An 18,609-nucleotide genomic window follows, 5' to 3' on the forward strand; every position below is an offset into this window, starting at 1 on the left:
GCTATACTATACTATAAAAATTACTAAAGAAACTAGTTATACACAATTCTTACAGGAATAGTGCACTAAAAAACAAAGACTGCCGAGGACACTGAAGACTCTGACTCAGACCATATGGTGGTTAGAGGGAACTGGAGAGGTGTTAGCCTACATCACGAGAACTATGGAAACATGTGGGCTAATGGAAACTGCTTGCAAGAAATTCCAGACTCCGACACATGGATGTCCCATGTGTGGGATACACATAGGCACCATCACTCAAAGAAGAACAAGTTGTCAGGAGCAAAATCAATGATCCCAGTTTCCAAATTACTGCCACTACCCACTAATCTACTAAGAAAGTAATTCCAGTAGATAATACCTGGATATCACTGATAACAGGACTGGTTGTCTTTTAAGGTTATTAAGTTGTCTTGAAGTAACAGCTCTCAACTGGATATGAGTAGAGAAAGAGGCTCCAAGCCAACTGCAACAAGACATTTGCCTTTATTTTATACACTGCTTATTTTTACACTTCGTGTTGTCCCAAAGTCTGGTAAGACTTTTAACTATTACAAAGCTACACTCGTCAGTCCACCCACTCTTCACACATACATATGCACTCTAAAAATAGGTATGCACTCTAAAAATAAATGGGGAAGACAAATCATTTCACTACTAAAAGATTCACTCCCTATCCTTTCAAGTTGACCATAGCACACACCAGCAAATCAGTATATACAGAGTGCAGCTGATGCCAACCTCCACACAAATAGATGGACTGTTCCACAAGGATCAAAAGAGAGACAGTCTGCCTAGCTTCCTGCATGCTAAGAATACTGTTTGTCAGAACAAATATATGTAAGTATTTAAACATGTTTATTGAGCCAAATTAATTCCTGGTGTACCAAACAGAAGTCATGGAAGAGTGTGCCCATCGTGAGCAATGAAAACAAAAAAGTTACAATAATCTCAAGCAGCTACATTTTTTTTAACTGCCTGGGAATGAACAATCCTCTTACGAATTGGTCCTATATCAAAGGGACAAAATGCGCTTCTTTGAAGGGGAAAAAAGGTTGAAGAGAGAAAAAAAAAATAGAAGATGTAGGCTATATATTATGTAAGGTTCTCTTACCTGGAGAAAGACTCGCTTAGGTTTTGGATTAGCGGAATCAGAACTGTATGGGAAGAATACTCCACTGCAAACAAGAATTAGTGTAACTCCAAACACTGCAGTTAAAGTTATTAGTGTCTTCTTTGTACTTTTGGCAAGATAGATGAAGTTAAGCTAGAGAATAAAAATATCAGGCACTAGTTATGAAATTACTGCACTGAGTATCAAAAGATAGTATTAGTGTATTTCTAAAGACCTAATTTATGGAATTCAGAGGACATTTTAAAATGTGATTATCTTCACAAGCGTTATTTAATTTGATGCACAAGACATTAAGTCATGCAGTCTTAAATAACCGATATGCTAGATCTGTGCAGACTTCCTAGAGTTTTAAGTACACATTGTTTTTTAAAATGTTCATTAGCAAATGGTACCTGATTATTTTTAATTACAGGACTGTGTGAGGGCACATTGTTAAAAACAGTGCTGAAACATGAAGTTATCTATATATTATTCAGGTCAATTTATACTCAATGCCACATTCTTCCTAAATTACACTAAGTCCTAATTACCCATCCAGAATTGAAATCGTTCAAGAAAGTTAAATTATGTTTTCTATTGAGGATAGTCTTCCCTTGCACGCATCCATGGTACCTTCATCCTACAGCAGATCTATCTTGTGTTCTTCTAAATGAGTTTTCTTCAACTAACAATGTATTGTTTACTGCATTTAAACTCTCTCCTGTACATGGCCTCAATTTAATCTTATCATGAATGCAAAACAATCATCCTGAATACAGGCGGGAAGTTTACAATGGGATGAACCCCCATTTTCATAGATAGCAGGTTACTTCATAAATTTTTTGGGTCAATATTCTGCTGGTCCTCTCAGGGACTCCTTCACCAATAGGGAAAGTCACTGAACTTCCTCATCAGCATCTCATTTTCATATCATGTATAAAGCCAACTCTCTAGTCAGAGACTGGACAAAATTCAACCCTTAACATGCACAGATCCACCAACTTCACTGAGAGGAGCACACGGCTATATGAAGATAGAATTTGGCTTTCAAGTATCCACAAAACAGCATCTCTAGAGAGTCTAGTTTAATTTTAATGTATGATTTAGTTACTTTTATGGAGTGCCTTGTGAGTCAGCTAGTTTTTTAGCCTACAATTAAACCACCATTAATTTCAAATATTCCTTTTAAAAAGCACCTCAATATATGGATTACAAAGTTTAAAAAAAAAAAAAAAGAACTCCTTACAAAATAGGAAGATAGAATTACAGTGCTGCTAAGGATAAAGGCTGCCAGCACTACATCAGGTGGAATTTCTGTACCACTTCGACCCATGATGGGAATGAACATTTCAAATATTGTCCAGGTGAGGTACATTATATAGAGGTATGGAATAAACATTCCCAGCATGTAAATCATGACAAATCTTATTGTGGCACCTACAGGAGAGAGAGAGAAAAAAAAAAACAAGCAAGCATGATATTCTGTAGCCTATAAGATACAGAACTTGCAGTTTTAATTTTTTACTGTATACAATATCAAGGGATAAAGGCAAGCTATTTCCAAGGGCGAGGTCCATCTACATGGACAGAAGGCTCCATTTGGTACAGACCATGCCAATGTAAGACATTTTTAAAGCTACATAATACTATACTTGTATTTGCGAAAAAAAGCTAAACAGACTTGTGTCTCAATACCTGTGTCTAACTATGACACTGGTTTAGGTCCCATCTTTTATCTAAATACAACTCTACCCGGATAGAACATGAACTCAGATACAACGTGGTAAAGCAGCATTTCAGGGGGATAGGGCTGCGCACTCCAGCGGATCAAAGCAAGTTCAGTATAACGCGGTTTCACCTATAATGCAGTAAGATTTTTTTGGCTCCCGAGGACAGCGTTATATCAGGGTAGAGGTGTATTTGAACAATCATCATACTGAACACACTGATAATTTGCCCCACTGAGTCTATACTGATATATATTATACTAGTCGCCAAAAGCTAAGGCGCTCTCACATGGGTGTAGCATTTGGGCCAAATAATCCACATCTATGCCACATCCCTCAAACGGGCAAAGAAATTGTTGCATGCAAATTAGTTGTAAAGTAAGGTGGTGGCAGGTTGAGTTACCTCTCATATCACAATGGTCTGTGACTCTTGGCATGGCATAGATATGTAGCCATAGTGTAGCCGTACACCAAACAGGTGTAATTCGTAAGTCAAAATAGCTGAAATTTAGAAAGTAGATGGTAACAGACTGCAAACTCTAGTGATGATTGAACCTGGTGATATTCTGAACAAGAGAGACATGCTTGTTGCTGTTTCCATAGTTTCACACTGACTCAGATATTCTAGGCTTCAGGGTGACAATACTGGAATATTATCTAGAGAGCCCTGCAAATCCATGGATATCCGCTTTGTATCTATGGATATCTGCGTCTATGGAGGCAGATATCCATGGACCATTTTTGCAGATCCAATTTTGTATCCACACAGGGCTCTAATTATATAGATGACTCAAGCCACTCCTACATATCTGCTCTATTCTTAAAAGCTGCCTTTCTGTCAATGTTATAGATTCCTAACAAAAATGCTACTGGTTTTCTTAAGTCAGAATAATTCAGAGCTCAGAGAAGTTATTTTTGTTTAAAGAACCACACGTTCATGGGAATTCTCTTTAGTTTAGTTCAAGCTGGCTGTAATCATGCCCTGACATATAATAATTGAGCTCCCAGGTTGTCAAATAAAATACATTTTTACCTTTTGTTTGAATTCTCTATAGGTCAATAGCTTTGTGAGTAAAGGAAACGCTACCCACATTGCACAGATGAATGCTGAGCAAAGGCCTAGCTGAGTGATTAGAACCAATGCAACAGACCAAACAAGAAGTGAGACATCAAAGAACGTCTCCCCCAGGTACTGCTCATTTCTATTCTGTAAAGGAAAAAAAGAGCAAAAATACAGAATTAGCCTGCTCAGTGATCAGTATATATATCAGATCTCTTAATGCCACTATTGCAAATTTCTGTTGCTTATACACAGCTAAGTTTTGTTTGGTCACCATCTATCCTTTTATAAATACTGCCACACCAATTTCTTTCCCTTTATGGAGCTATACAATTAGATGCTACATCAGAGCGGATTCAAAAAAGTAGTTTAACAGGAGATTAGTTTGGAAGTTGGAAGAAGGAATAGCGAATTAAAGGAAAAGAAAGGCAACATTTTCTCGATGTATGGTTTATGCACATTGCTTTTTACTTTCATATGTAGCAAATGGTTTGTCTGTAACCATGAAAACATTTTACAAACACTTAAGAAGATTCTGAGTTGCAGTTTTATCAGCAGCTGTTAACTATGCCTCTCCCTATATACTCGGTATTACTACTGCATATGCAATTACATTAAAGCCTTTTTTTGATATAGTATTATATTGTCCAAGTGCGAGGGTTATTTTATTTTTTTCAAAGGAAGCACCAAGGTCCACAGGCAAGATTAGGCACATTTTTAACACTGCTTAGCAATGTTACTGAAACATGTGGTAAATGATTTCAACTTCACCAAGTCAAGTTTGTAAGCTTTAGTACTAGAAACCAGTTCAGCTTTATTTCTCTTGTAACCATTTCTAGATTTAATATCTTCTACTCACTTAAAACCTATCTTCTTGTATTTAAATAAACTTGTTTTAAGTCTTTAATCAAAACTAATCCAGTGTTGTGGTTAACTGGACTGTGAGATAACTCCATTTAAAACTAGCAGGAACTGTTGGGATATTGATTCCCTTAGAGGGGCAACAGACCTAAAATATCTGAGTTGTCCAGGGAGGTTGGGCAGTGCAGAATATACATTTGAGGGGAAATTTGGGACTGGAAGTGTGTTGAGGTCGCCATGCAAGTGGTAACCAAGGCTGGTGGAAACCAGAGCATGACTGAAGCATGTATAGCTGCAGCCTGCCAGCAAACTTGCAGGGTGTGACCTGCATGCTGTTTGTTGTTTATTGAGGAGCCGAAGTTGCAAGTTACAGCAGCAAAGCACTGCGACGCACCCCAGGTTGCAGGACAAAGGTGACACAGCCCTTTAATGTCTGGATTGCATCCTGGAACGTCATAGCAACATGATGGCAAATGAAATTCAATGTCAATAATACAAAGTAATGTTCAAAGGAGGTGAAAATGAAAACTACCGCGACACCTTACAGAGTGCTAAGTTAATATAGTTAACTCAAGAAAGGGACTTGGACATCACTGTAGATAGCTCAATGAAGACCTCTACTCAATGTGCAGCTGTGGTCAAAAAAGCAAACAAGAAATTAGGATGCATAAGGAATGGGATAAATAACATGGAAATTATAATGCCTTTATATAAATCAATGGTACGGCCTCACCTAGAATACTCTATGCCAGGGGTCGGCAACCTTTCAGAAGTGGTGTGCCAAGTCTTTATTTATTCACTCTAATTTAAGGTTTCACATGTCAGTAATACATTTTAATGTTTTTAGAAGGTCTTTTTCTAGAGGTCTATAATATATAACTAAACGATTGTTATATGTAAAGTAAATAAAGTTTAAAAATGTTTAAGAAGCTTCATTTAAAATTAAATTAAATGCAGAGCCCCTCCGGACCGTGGCCAGGACCAGGGCAGTGTGAGTGCCACTGAAAAATCAGCTCATGCGACGCCCTTGGCATGTGTGCCATAGGTTGCCTACCCCTGCTGTATGCAGTACTCAAAATGGAAAGTGCAGAATCAGAAATTCAAAGAAGAGCAACAAGAGAATGATCAAAGCCAGGGAAAAACTCATATGAAGAGATTGAAAAGATTGGGATTGTTATCTTAGAAAGGAGATAAATAAGAGGGAACGTGATAAAAGTACATAAATTAATTAATAGTATAGAGAAGGCAGACTAGCAACGTCTGTTCTCTCTGCCTTATAACACAAGATCAAGGGGTCATTTAATAAAATTTATAAGGTAGGAAATTCAAAACAAATAAAAGGGATAACTTTTCCACGCAGTCTCTGATTAATCTGAGGAACTAACTGTCATAGGCAGTTATCTGAAGCCAAAACAATTAACAAGATTCAAAGAATGACTGAACAACTACATAAAGAATATGCAGAGTTATCATAATTAGTGATAACAAGAATGCTTCAGGGGTAAACCAATTTAACTACTAGAGACCAGAATGAGACCTAATGTGGAAGAACTATCTTAAATTAGCCTACCATGCGGTTCTTCCTCTTTCTTCTGAAGCATCTGGTATTGGTCACTGTCAGACACAATATTCTGGACTGGATGGGTCTAGGGACTGATCCAGTTTGATAAATTTAAAAATATTAACTTAACGCCCCCAAGAGATGTCTTTTAAATATGTTTGACAGAGATACAAATCTTCATGAAGCTTATGAGCCAACTGAATTGATGGGCTTTCAAGTCAACACTTATCACAGTTCAGATTATTAAATCCCTGTTCATCATCAGTAATGATCTAATTTTTCTACTCTATGTCACCAAGTAGTAAACTACAAAGAATCAGCAACCTTATAATAGAACTTTTGGCTAACGTGTGCACGAGGATTAGTTTAGCTGCAGCTGCAGTTCCATACAAGAAGATGGAGACATAGAAGTGGTATACCAAGAAAGAGACTGTCCGATGAGAGAGATGAACACTGCCACAATAAGGACAGTCACTAATGTGGAGAACCAACTTAACAGTGTGAAGCCAAATGCAACGGAGAGCTCCTTCATGTAGTTAATAGCTAAGGAAGAGAGAAAAAATAGTAAACTCAAATGCAATAGGCCATTTTATTAGCTACATCTTGCAGTTAGGGTGCTATACTGGGACTACAATTACAATAATCACCTTGATCATTAAATAAGATGCAATGTAGGTTTAGGGGTCTGTTGTTGAAGATTCCTTTGCAGCATCAGGGCCTAAGCTATCCAGTCCATGCCCTTATCACCACAAGATCCTTTCTTACTAAACTAGTGATTTGTTCAGGCATGTCTTCCCTTGAGAGAGTATCCCACAGCCTAGGAAACTTCAGGAAAGATTTTGTTAAGGATTCCAGTTTATGGTTCCCACGAAAGAAGGTAGTTTCCATGGGTTTGGGTTTTGTTTATAAAAAGTTTTGCTAAAAGTATTTCCTTACCTAAGTTAGATTATATAAATTATTAGTTCTGTGCTTGTTCTCCCCTCCCAATAATTAAAGGAGACTTAATTGCAGAGCATTTGGGATCACAAAGGCATTTCCCCCCAGAATCAGATTGGCTGAGACCCTGAGGAGGCAGGGGGTATCACCTTCCTTTGCAGCATGTGGCATGGGTCACTCACAGATTTAAACTAGTGCAAATGGTGGATTCTCTGTAACTTGAAGTCTTTAAACCATGAGTTGAGGACTTCAAAGTAACTCAGCCAGATTTAGGGGTCTATTTCAGGAGTGGGTGAGATTCTGTGGCCTCAGGGTCGGTGCAACCATTTAGGCAAACTAGGCAGCCACCTAGAGTGCCTAGTGGTTGGGGGCGCCTAAAACTCCCCTCAGGTGAGGAGGTGGAGTGGAGGTGAGCTGGGTGGGGGAGCACGCAGGGGGAGCGTAGGGAGGGCTGCCTGCAGTAACGGGGGAGGGGGCACACAGGGGAACAGCTCCCCCCCTAGCTTACCTCCACTCCTGCCTCCTCCGCTGAGCACACAGCCCAGCTCTAAGTCTCCTCCAATCAGCGCCAGCATGCCTGGGCAGGGAGGAGAATTAGAGCAGCGCCGGCGTGCTCAGTGGAGGAGGCGGAGCCAAGGTGAGCTGGGGCGGGCTACCCAAGCAGGTTAGCTTCCGCTGGGGGAGGTCTCCCTAAGCAGCGTTAGCTGCCGTGGCGGGGGGTGGGGGGAGGGATGTCTACCCAGGTAGGGTTTAGCTGCCGTGGGGGGGAACAGGGGGGCGCCTCCCTGGGCGGGGGTTAGTTGCCATGGAGGAACAGAGGGGAGAAGGGTTAGCTGTCGCGGTGGGGGGCAGTAGCTGCTGCAGGTGGGCTCCCTGGGTGGGGGGCTGAGTTAGCTGCCGTGGGGGGGGGGGGGCGCTTAGCTGGGTTGGGGGTGCAAGGTGGAAGTTTGGCCTAGGGCGAGAAACTTCCTTGCACCGGCCCCGTGTGGCCTGCTATGTGCAGGAGGTCTGACTAGATGGTCACAATGGTCCCTTCTGACCTTCAGGTCTATGAGTCTATTTAGTCTACATGGACAAGGTCCTTGCAATAACTTTCAGTACCCTTTTCCTCTAAAGACTGTTTTATTATTTGCTGCTTTTGACAATTTGTATGTAAAAGATACCCCTTTTTAAGAAAGAGAAAGAAAGAAAGAAAGAAAGAAAGAAAAAAGAAAGAAAGAAAGAAAGAAAGAAAGAAAAGAAAGAAAGAAAGAAAAGCCTGCCTCTGTTACTAAAACTAACAAACTGAACATTGAGTAATTTTGAAATAATAATGTTCAGGTGACTATTTTTAAACTTTTAAAAAATGCCATTGAAAGTTTCATGAAAAGCTGATCTACAACACATTCTTGTTTTTGGGCCTACGAGGGGATCCCTTTATCACTGTAGTCATTTCATGCTCGAGTGACTTAAAATGAGCTCCAAAGCAACTGACACAAGCTACTGAGTAGACAATATCCATTTTAAGTTCATCTATGCAAGTAATTGCATAATCTGCTGATAATTTCCTATCATATTAACTCCTGTTTATTTAAAAACTTACCAAGTTCCTCCTCTTCAGAAAAATCACATTGTTCTTAGCTGGACTTACCCCTGTTTCTGGGCTGTAATATTTTTTTCCCTAGATAAAGGACAGTAACTGCAGTTATCATATAGTTCATGATGGTGCCAACACGAGCAGGGTAGGCCAGGACAAACAGACCAAACACATCAAAGAAGACCACATTTCCATGCCGATAGTCAAAAGATTTGGCCAATTTATCTGATGTTGCTAAGTATTTTAGCATTCCTAAAATATTGTCACCTGTTTAAGGGGGAAAAAAGACAATATATATAACATGAAAATAGGAAAGACAAGAGCATAGTTCTATATATAGATGTTATAAAAAAGGAAAAATATTACATCCTAAAATTATACTTCTACATCACATTAGAAATGTGTTTAATGAATCTTTTAGCTGTCATTTCGTATTTGATTATGCACAACACAAAATATTCTTCTAAACCAGGACTTCTCAAACTTCACCACGCCCCCCTTCTGACAACAAAAAATACTACGCAACCCTTAAGTCTGCCTGACTCCCACTGCCCCAGGTGGGGTGCTCAAGCCAAAGCCCGAGCCTCACTGCTCTGGGCAGGGTAGGGGTCAAAGCCAAAGCCCAAGGGCTTCAGCTCCAGTCAGGGGGCCTGTAACCTAAGCCCTGTTGCTCAGGGGCAGTGGGGCTTGGGCTTCAGCCCCGAGACCCAGCAAGTCTAAGCCAACTCTGGCGATCCCATTAAAATTGGGTTACAACCCACTTTGGAGTCCTGACCCACAGTTTGAAAACCACTATTCTAAACCTACATAGTGATCCTTGATATAAACATCCTTGGGAACCAAGCTCTAAGCAGTGAGCTGCTTTTGCTGTAACAAATTATCAAAATGAGGAGCACCAGGGATAGGGGAAAAAACAGAAGTACATTAGGGCATCTTGCAACTGTATTACTTTAAACACACACACACACACACACACACACACACACACACACACACACACACTTAAAACTGTGATCTCCATGAAAGTTATTCACAGAACTCTGCTGCTGACCCAATTCCTTCAACTAAAACCAAACAAATATTAGCTATATAATTTGTTCATGACTACAAGAGGACAACTGTTGCTTGAATGCCTATAAAAAGATTGAGAAACAAGCCTCGAAAGAGTAAAGCTGATTTAATTCTGCTAGTCAAAGAAAGAAGACACTAATTTTGTTAATATTCCTGGTGGTGGCTAACACACACTTTTGGCTGTTGTGGTTTTTCAAAAAAATCTATTACTTACTTTTACAGATTCTTTACTTAAGAGTAAATTTAGTGCTTATAAAAGATGAAATATCGACCGACCAGGAAAGTGAATTCTCCTCTTTATCCATGGAAATAACAAAATATGGGCTGTGGCGGCAGCAGAAATTTGCCAAGACTGTCCTGCCATTTTGGTTCTGCCCTGGTTCGGGAAGGACCAGTTCTAGAGGTGGTTCAGTCTCCATGCCGCCCATTTAACCCTCAGTCTCCTTGTGGAGAATATTAAACAAGGATGCAAAGTATTGAGGATATTTACCCATAGGAAAATGGCCAGAGACAGATCTTTGAACAGTCCTCAGAGGACGATGAATTTGGTCAACGCTGGCCTGACCAGATTTCAATCTGAAAGAGGCTCCATAGATTGTTACAAATCACAAGCCACTGAATTCTGAGAAGTTTTATTTCTTTTGAGGTTTACCAATGTTTAGATTATGCATCACTAATCGTTAAGAAATTTCCAATTTATAGGGGCCACGATAAGGATTAGTGGGAAAAGGAACAAATTTCCATTCAGCCACATTCTTTATCAAATTTTTGATGGAAGTCTGAATACCAACCTGCTCTCTGAATTGAATCCGTTAGAATTCTGTCTGGTGTGTCATATTTTGTATGGTAAATGTAGCCATTTTCAATAAAAGCCAAGTCTATTCCTATGAAGACAGAAAAGAACTATGATTAAAATTACCTAAACCTAATCAAACACTTGAAAGCTTTCAAACATTTTACAAAATAAAAAATAGTTTTTTTCTACCAATGTAACCCAAAAATCACTTTTGACAGCTATGACTTGAACAGCTTACCAAATGTAGTAAGACTGCTTAAGAACCAATTTTGTAACAGAACATGGACATATTTAATTAAAGGTATATGAAAATATTTGGTCCTGCTGTATTTTACTGTCATGCCTGGTGTTTATACACACACACACACACACACCCCTTCCCTCTCCTGTAGAAAGTCATGCCTATACCAATATTCCTGATCACCTGATTCTCTAATGAGGCTAGCCTTTAGCCTCCAAGGACCACTTAATCCCCCTATCACCTTCCACAGTTTATTTGGAGACTGGTTGTCTGCCTGAAGCAGTGGAATATCACTCTTACCAGCCAACAGCCAAATTCCAAATTCTGTGCTTTCCCAACATCATTGCTAAAGATTCAGTGTGGTTCTATACAGAAAAGCAACTAGAAAATGTAATCCTGAGATTGCATGACTACCACCACTTAACAATTCTGTGTTGTCAGTTTACAGGTAAAAAGAGATTTTTTTTTTTTTTTTGTAATTGCCAGTCCTGCAAAGTCTACCTGGGCTCCAAGAATCAAGCTGATTTCTTTCCTTCCCATGAATCACCACTAGCAGAGGTTCTGCAAGCCAAATAATGGCTTCAGTGTACCCCTGTGCAATTCATAGTGTGTACGCTCACAGTAGTACCTGCATACTTAGTGCTGTCACTGATTTTGTATCGACGTAGCTGATCAAAACAAACAATTCTGTTGGTGCACAAGAAGGAATAGAATCCATTTCTCAAACACAGCTGTTTTCACTCTGCATGGCTATCAGAAGAAAGGCAATAAAAATTCATTTGCCACCTAATAGAGCAGATAGGTTTCCAAACACAGATGGACCCAGATTAGCTACATCAGAAGGTACTTTGATTACACAATCCATTTTGAGATTAAAAGTGTGGTTTAGAACAGTTCAGAGCACGCAGTACAATACTTTGTTTTAGCCATGTCCTTACGCGTCACTCTGTGCAGACCACTTTTCTAGAGAACAAGATACCTCAGTGTTCGTTCAAAGCCAGACATATTAAAAACACCTTAAATCCTCCTCCTCCTATAGAAATCTATTTTCCTTTAGCATTTGTGCCAAATGAGATATCATTTTGTGTTGTCTTCTCCAATTAAACCACCCATTATTTAAGTAGTTAGGAAAAAGGGATTAGGGTGAATTGTAAACTAAGGATTCAAAAGTCCCCCATTCCTGACCATCTGGAGCATGACTACTGCAATGAAACTAGTAAGACTGCAGCCATAACAGTTACAAATCTAAAAGTGATGCTTCTTTTTTCCCCATCTATCCCTTACATACATAATTTTTCTTTTAATTCTTGGTTCCATGTGGGCTTTCTTCCCCCATTTTGAATTTAAATGCTTTAAATGTAACTATGCTATAATATATATTTGATTTCCAAGAGATTTTCCTGATTTTTAAGTAAGTAATTTTCCTCATGTGGTTGGCCCCTGTAATAGGCTCTCTTTCTCCTTGGGAGACCCATTGGATTCATTAACACTGGTTGCAAAAACCGCCACTGCCACATCATATGCCAGAAATGAGCAAGTAGCCCATATACCTGGACCGCAAAGTGACAAGGGTAGCAGCTTTCCATAACCTATACATGTGAGGTGGTATTAACCTCAGCTATAATGTGATACTGTGGTTAATGCTGTCATAGAGGAAAGCATTTTATATTTTCAAACCTGCTGTACTTTGACAATGTGGTACCTTTTTGGTTTAAGATCAACTGTAGCTCATTATTATTAATATATTAATCCACAACTTAAAAGTCAGAGAATTTTCAGTGTGCCATGGCATTTAGCACTAGTGTGCTAGAAGTCAGGGGACTGACAGAGAATGAAGACACACTGAAAGAGAGACCACTCAGGACCCTGAATGTATGCCCCAAGTCTGTGTGGGATACCAAAAACCTTGAGGGTTATTTTCCTAGGGGTGAAATACAATATGTTCCTCCTAAACTTAAGCAGATATCAAGTCAAGTTTCAGTCTGGAGTTCATGGCCTACAGCCCAAACCCTACAACTGTTACATGAGTGAGCATTTACAGGATTGGCCCCTTGTTATAAATCTAGATAAGAGTTAAATAATGCCCCCCATCGACAGGTTCTCTGATAACATACCTGGAATATTTCCGAAGTCCCTGTAGATACGGAAGTCTGTATCTGCAGGGATAATTCCACTCTGAAACACTTCCTGTGCCACCACAGAGGCAAAGGGATGTTTGGCTGCAAAGACATATGCTTGTACCAACCAAGGATTTTCAGGCCCTGCCAATAGAAAGCAAAAGATTTACAAAAACTGGAGAATTATATACAAGATCAAAACTAAAGGAGTGAAGGCTGCTAAGAGGAGGCATCATTGGGCTTAAATATCTGATTCCTGGGAAACATCTTAATTAACTGCATCTTGTAGGCAGGTCTACCTGATATGAAGGAGTAGATTCTGAACCTACCTACCCCAAAACAAAGCAAATACTCCAAGAAGAACTAGGCACATTCAATTACATCTAGCCAGTCTCTGGATTAAGTATCAGTGTTCACCCATAAAAACAGACCTGAATGGAACACTTTTCTTCCATGTTTCCACAGTTTCTCCCTTAAATAAGTTTCATGCTGCTCCTTAGTTAATCTCTCAAATATGTTGCTGTGTGAGAGCATAAGATTGAGGCCTTGGCTATACTGGCGCTTTACAGCGCTGCAACTTTCTCGCTCAGGGGTGTGAAACCTCCCCCCCCCCGGAGCGCAGCAAAGCACCAGTGTAAACAGTGCCCCAGAGCTGGAAGCGCAGCTCCCAGCACTGTAAGCTAACCCCCACGGAGAGGTGGAATACCTGCAACGCTGGGAGAGCGCTCTCCCAGCACTGGTGCAGCGACCACACTCGCACTTCGAAGCGCTCCCGCGGCAGCCCTGTACAGCTACAAGTGTAGCCATACCCTGAGAGTAAGGACTGTAAACCAGATTGGAAGTGGACGGGAAGAGAGAGAAAACTGAAGTCTTATCAGGATCATATCTATATCATATTGAGTTTGAGGGCCATGACCTCTATGATTAAAAAAAAACAAATGTCTTGTAGGATTTTTCATGTCATTGTCCTTCATTCCAACCAGCCCACTTCTTAGTCCATTCATTTACAAATATTCTCTATACATCCAGCATAATGGAATATTAGTAACTAAGAAGAGGTCATGAAAATATGGGAAATTTCTCTATTTTTAAAAAAATAATACAAAAGTGATCAGGGAAATGGAATCACACATTTGAAGGGGCTAATTTCTATCATAGGGCAGAGGGAAAGTAATAAAGTGGCTGCATGTGCATCAGCAGGCATATGCATGATCAAACAAGAACCATCAACATACGAATGGTGTTACTGTGGAGGTATAATGGAAGACCAACAGCCGATTTCAACTTTTAATGACTGCCAGCCAAGGCAGGCTGAACATGTGAAAGAAGTGTGAGTGGAGCTTGAAACAAATGAGATGTTAGACTATAATAAGAATGCTACAGCCCAGTGCAGTAGAGAGTGAAATCCTGGATGTTTGGGCAAGACATGCACTCTGTGCTGCAGCACACACACGTAGGTAGATTAGAATGGTAAAGCAAAGCCTAAGAACCTAAATATTATATTACAGTTGACTAATAAATGATATCTTGTTTTCAAACGGCTGTCCTGTGTTGCTGTAGACCTCCCAAGAGGGCAAGTCTCCAATAGGGGTTTGAGCTCTTTTGGACCTGCTGACGGACCCCTGGTGAGAAAAAGAGGCTTTGAAGCCAGGAACCCAGTCTTGGAGTACTTGAGTGGCAGGGCTGTCCCCTGTAAAAAGGGGAGGCCTAGGGAAAAGATAATTACACTCCCAGAGACACCACATAAAAGTTGTTTGGAGGCACAGAGTGCTTTGTGGATCCATGACACATGATTATCAATTTTATTGTAAATCCTTCTCTTCTCATAATTTCCTAAGGGAAATTTATATGCTTTTATGATCTTATTTTTAAACTAAAATGTTTCCCATGACAAGCAACCAGCCTTAATCACAACTGTATCAGTGATTAGATGCAATTATAGGTTCAACATAAAACAGTAAGGATTACTACACATCTCCAGTTCACAATGCTCAAATCCCACTTTCCCATGCAACAAACACTAATCTCAGTGTTTAAAAACAAATTAAAGCTCTTTCATCATGAGAGATTAAAGTCAATCTAAAATAAACTGTTCAAATCCTCACAGTTTTCAACGTAAGATTGCTAATGTCATTCAGTAAATTTCTTAAAACATCACCGTACAAAAGATTCAAGTAGTACACAAGTCTTTACCTGTGACATTATTACGAACAAGGATTTTTAAAATTGTATGAATTGCATTAATTTATTTTTCACTATTTAAACCATTTTTACTGTTTATACTTTGTTCATTTTGGACACTGAAAATAAGCTAGCATGGTGTCCTATGTTTTAGCAACGCACCGAGCCCATTTTAGCACACCTTAGGAAGGAAGTTAGCCAAGGTGGCTTTAAGCCTAGTGTTGCCAGTCCTCCAAGATTGTCCTGGAGTCCCCAAGAATTAAAGATTAAACTTTAATTAAAGATAGTCATGTGATGAACCCTCCAGGAATAAATCCAACCAAAATTTGCTCCCCTATTTAAACCATGTTTACACCCCACCCCTATCTTGATGCCAGTTCTGCACCATGAAGACCCCAACATGGATTTGAGCACCCTCAGGGGCTGGCTCCATAGCCCAGGAGCCACTACCATGGCTCTACATCACCTTAGTTTTCCCCAGGCAAAGGGGATTCTTCAATTGGCAGGTTTATGGATTCTTCACACCATCAGAACAGCATAGAGCCGACAGAGGTACTGTGGAATTTAGCACTGTGGTCCCTACCACAACTTAAAAATAAAAATCTCACTTGATTACAATCAGTTTCACTTTATGACTCTTGTGCAATAGCACACTGATGTAGTGTTTGACCTACACACTTTTCTGGAGAGGTTTTAATCCAAGACGAAAGGATGGTTTGATTAAGGTTTTACAAAAGCCTCCTCCTGCCCCCAAACCAAAATCCTTCCTAATCTGAGCCTAAAACTACACAGTCTCTTTTTATAATGTATAAATCTAAGTAACTCTTTAGGACATATTGCTGATCAACAAACATTTATATAGCAGTAGCACATAGACCCCTCAATTAATTTGGGCCCCATGGTGCTAGCCACTGTACAAAAATGACAGTTCCCACCCCAATCCACCTATGAGATTTCTTAAAAAAAAAAAAAAAAAAAAAAAAAGATGATATCACAGGCAGAGGAGACAAACAAGCAGGCTAGGATGGGGAAGACAGGATAACAGATAAATATCACATGAGCACGATTAGCCATTTAGTAGCATTGACTACAGCTCACCACTTTCCTAGCCATTATCAGGCTGTAATTTATGGTATGCATTACATAAGAGGCAAGTTTTGACGATGGTAAGGTGGCAAGCAGCTTTATAGATTTTGACTCTGAGCTTTTTCCCCCACTCATAAGATGAAGTACGAGAGAGAAAGCCTGAAAGTGCTCGGACAGTCAGGTAATCAAGGCTGGCATCATGGGCAGAATGGTGCCAAGAGATGATCCTGTAATAACAGCCTGGCTAAGTAGGTTGGGGGAAAGTTGTGGAGGATTTTGAAAGTAAGGACAATATGTTTTTGTTTGACGCACTGGAAGAGGAGATGCCAGTCAAGGGACTTCAGATGGGCCTGACAGAGCAGTGAGCCAGGAAGGGTATCTTAGCAGCCACATTCTGTACAGATTTGAGTGGGGGAAGCGGCAGGCTTCAGTGCCAGAGAGGTGGTATTAACAGTAATCATGGCAGATGATGATCACGGCATGGACTAGAGTTTTAGCAGTGTGAGCAAAGAGGAAATGTAGGATCTTGGAGATGCTGTATAGGAAGAATCAGCAAGGTTTTGACATGTTGGTCAAAGGAGAGGGCTCAGTCAAAGAAGATGCCAAGATTACAAGCTTCAAAGACAGAGAAAAGACAACTATGTAGTTCACTGTGATAAAAAAATGGGAGAGAGAGAAGGGCTTTTGAGAAGTTCAAGAATTCACTGAAACAGACATGTTTTTCTACTCTTCCCCTCAGCCAGCTCTTTAAAGCAGTTACGAGTTTGATTTATTTTTTAATTAAATCTACATATCACTGACTTTGTGTTACAAACTGTTAGCACCACAGCAACATGTACTGGAAACAGTCAATGCCATCGTTAATAGTCACCACTTACTGAAATCTCATGTCACTCTTAATGGAAGAGCCCTGTCAGATCATTCAGTCCATCTCTTTCAATTCCAGTCAGTACTGTTCCCTACAGAACAGTCTTAAGAGCCACATCTTGCTCGCATTGAAGTCAGTTAGGGTGTTATCATTACGTTCTACTGGAGGACTGAGAACTAATTTCACGTTTGAATATCTACAGTGACAGGAGCAATTAACTCTCCTTAGAAGTAACATAACAGGGTGATCTAGTGGCACAATGGCACAAGTTCTTTTGAAATGCCCTTCTTCATTTTAAAACTCCTTCCAGAATGCCTCTCTGTCTCTCCAGACTAGACTAATAATCTTATACTGAAATCATGGCATTGGTTGTGACAATGGGCCCTCTTGGCCACTTCCAGCACACAGAGTACTTCTGCAGTGATTCACCTGGCTTTTTGCTTGTTGATCTTGTAAATACTTTCCTGCTTAGTACAGAAGTTTGTTGATGGCCAACACTTCAGAAGATTAAATTAGTTTAAACAAGTCAACAACTTTTTAAATGCTGTTTTGAACACCACTATTGTCAAAGAAGAAGATTAACTTAAGCATTTTTTCAAGAACCATTTCTCTATATGCATTTAATTATCAATGTAATACCTGGAAAGGAAGAAAGAGACAAAATTGTTTGAAAATGCGTAACAAAGTAAATCACTTTCCCCTAAGGGAGTATTTCTTACTTCATCTGAAGGGTAGTAATATTTAACCTTCATTTAGTACTTTAGATCTTTAAAGCAATGTATAAGCTTCTACCAAATCCTCAAAACTCTTGAAGAGGTATTAGCAGTATTAATCTCCCACTTCACTGACTGAGAAATAGATTAACTAATACGGTGATGACAACATAGTGAGTCACTGGTAAAACTGGGATCAGTTCTCAGACATTCCTGACTTCTTGTCTCAGGTGCATTACTCTACCCCAGTGGTCTTCAAGCTGGGTATGCAGAGGTCTTCCAGAAGGTACATCAACTCATCTAGATACTTGCCTAGTTTTACAACAGGCTACATGAAAAGCACTAGTGGAGTCAGTACAAACTAAAATTTCATACAGACAATGACTTGTTTATATTGTTCTATATACTACATAGAAATGTAAGTACAATATTTATATTCCAATTGATTTATTTTATAATTATATGGTAAAAATGAGAAAGTAAGCAATTTTTCAGTAATAGTGTTCTGTAACATTTTTGTCTTAATTTGTAAACAAGTAGTTTTTAAGTGAGGAAGCTTGGGGATACACAAGACAAATCAGACTCCTGAAAGGGGTACAGTGGTCTGGAGAGCTTGAGAACTTCTGCTCTAACCAACACTTAATTCAAGAGCTCCTTTAATGTAATAACTGGATATACAGGAGTCATTTATAATGTATATA

At 39.6% G+C, this 18,609-nt stretch overlaps 1 protein-coding gene across 1 annotated transcript in view; it reads right to left on the bottom strand.

Annotated features, from left to right (window-relative positions):
- ERMP1 (endoplasmic reticulum metallopeptidase 1) overlaps positions 1 to 18,609 on the bottom strand; it is a 43,833-nt gene that overhangs the window by 8,943 nt on the left and 16,281 nt on the right. The window contains 9 exon segments of the mRNA XM_030567880.1: positions 1,115 to 1,267; positions 2,361 to 2,553; positions 3,876 to 4,048; positions 6,619 to 6,629; positions 6,661 to 6,738; positions 6,741 to 6,866; positions 8,890 to 9,102; positions 10,698 to 10,790; positions 13,058 to 13,204. Coding sequence (XP_030423740.1) covers positions 1,115 to 1,267; positions 2,361 to 2,553; positions 3,876 to 4,048; positions 6,619 to 6,629; positions 6,661 to 6,738; positions 6,741 to 6,866; positions 8,890 to 9,102; positions 10,698 to 10,790; positions 13,058 to 13,204 — 1,187 coding nt within the window.

This window comes from Gopherus evgoodei, chromosome 6 (genome assembly GCF_007399415.2).
Source record: "Gopherus evgoodei ecotype Sinaloan lineage chromosome 6, rGopEvg1_v1.p, whole genome shotgun sequence".
Classification (NCBI taxonomy): Eukaryota; Metazoa; Chordata; order Testudines; family Testudinidae; genus Gopherus; species Gopherus evgoodei.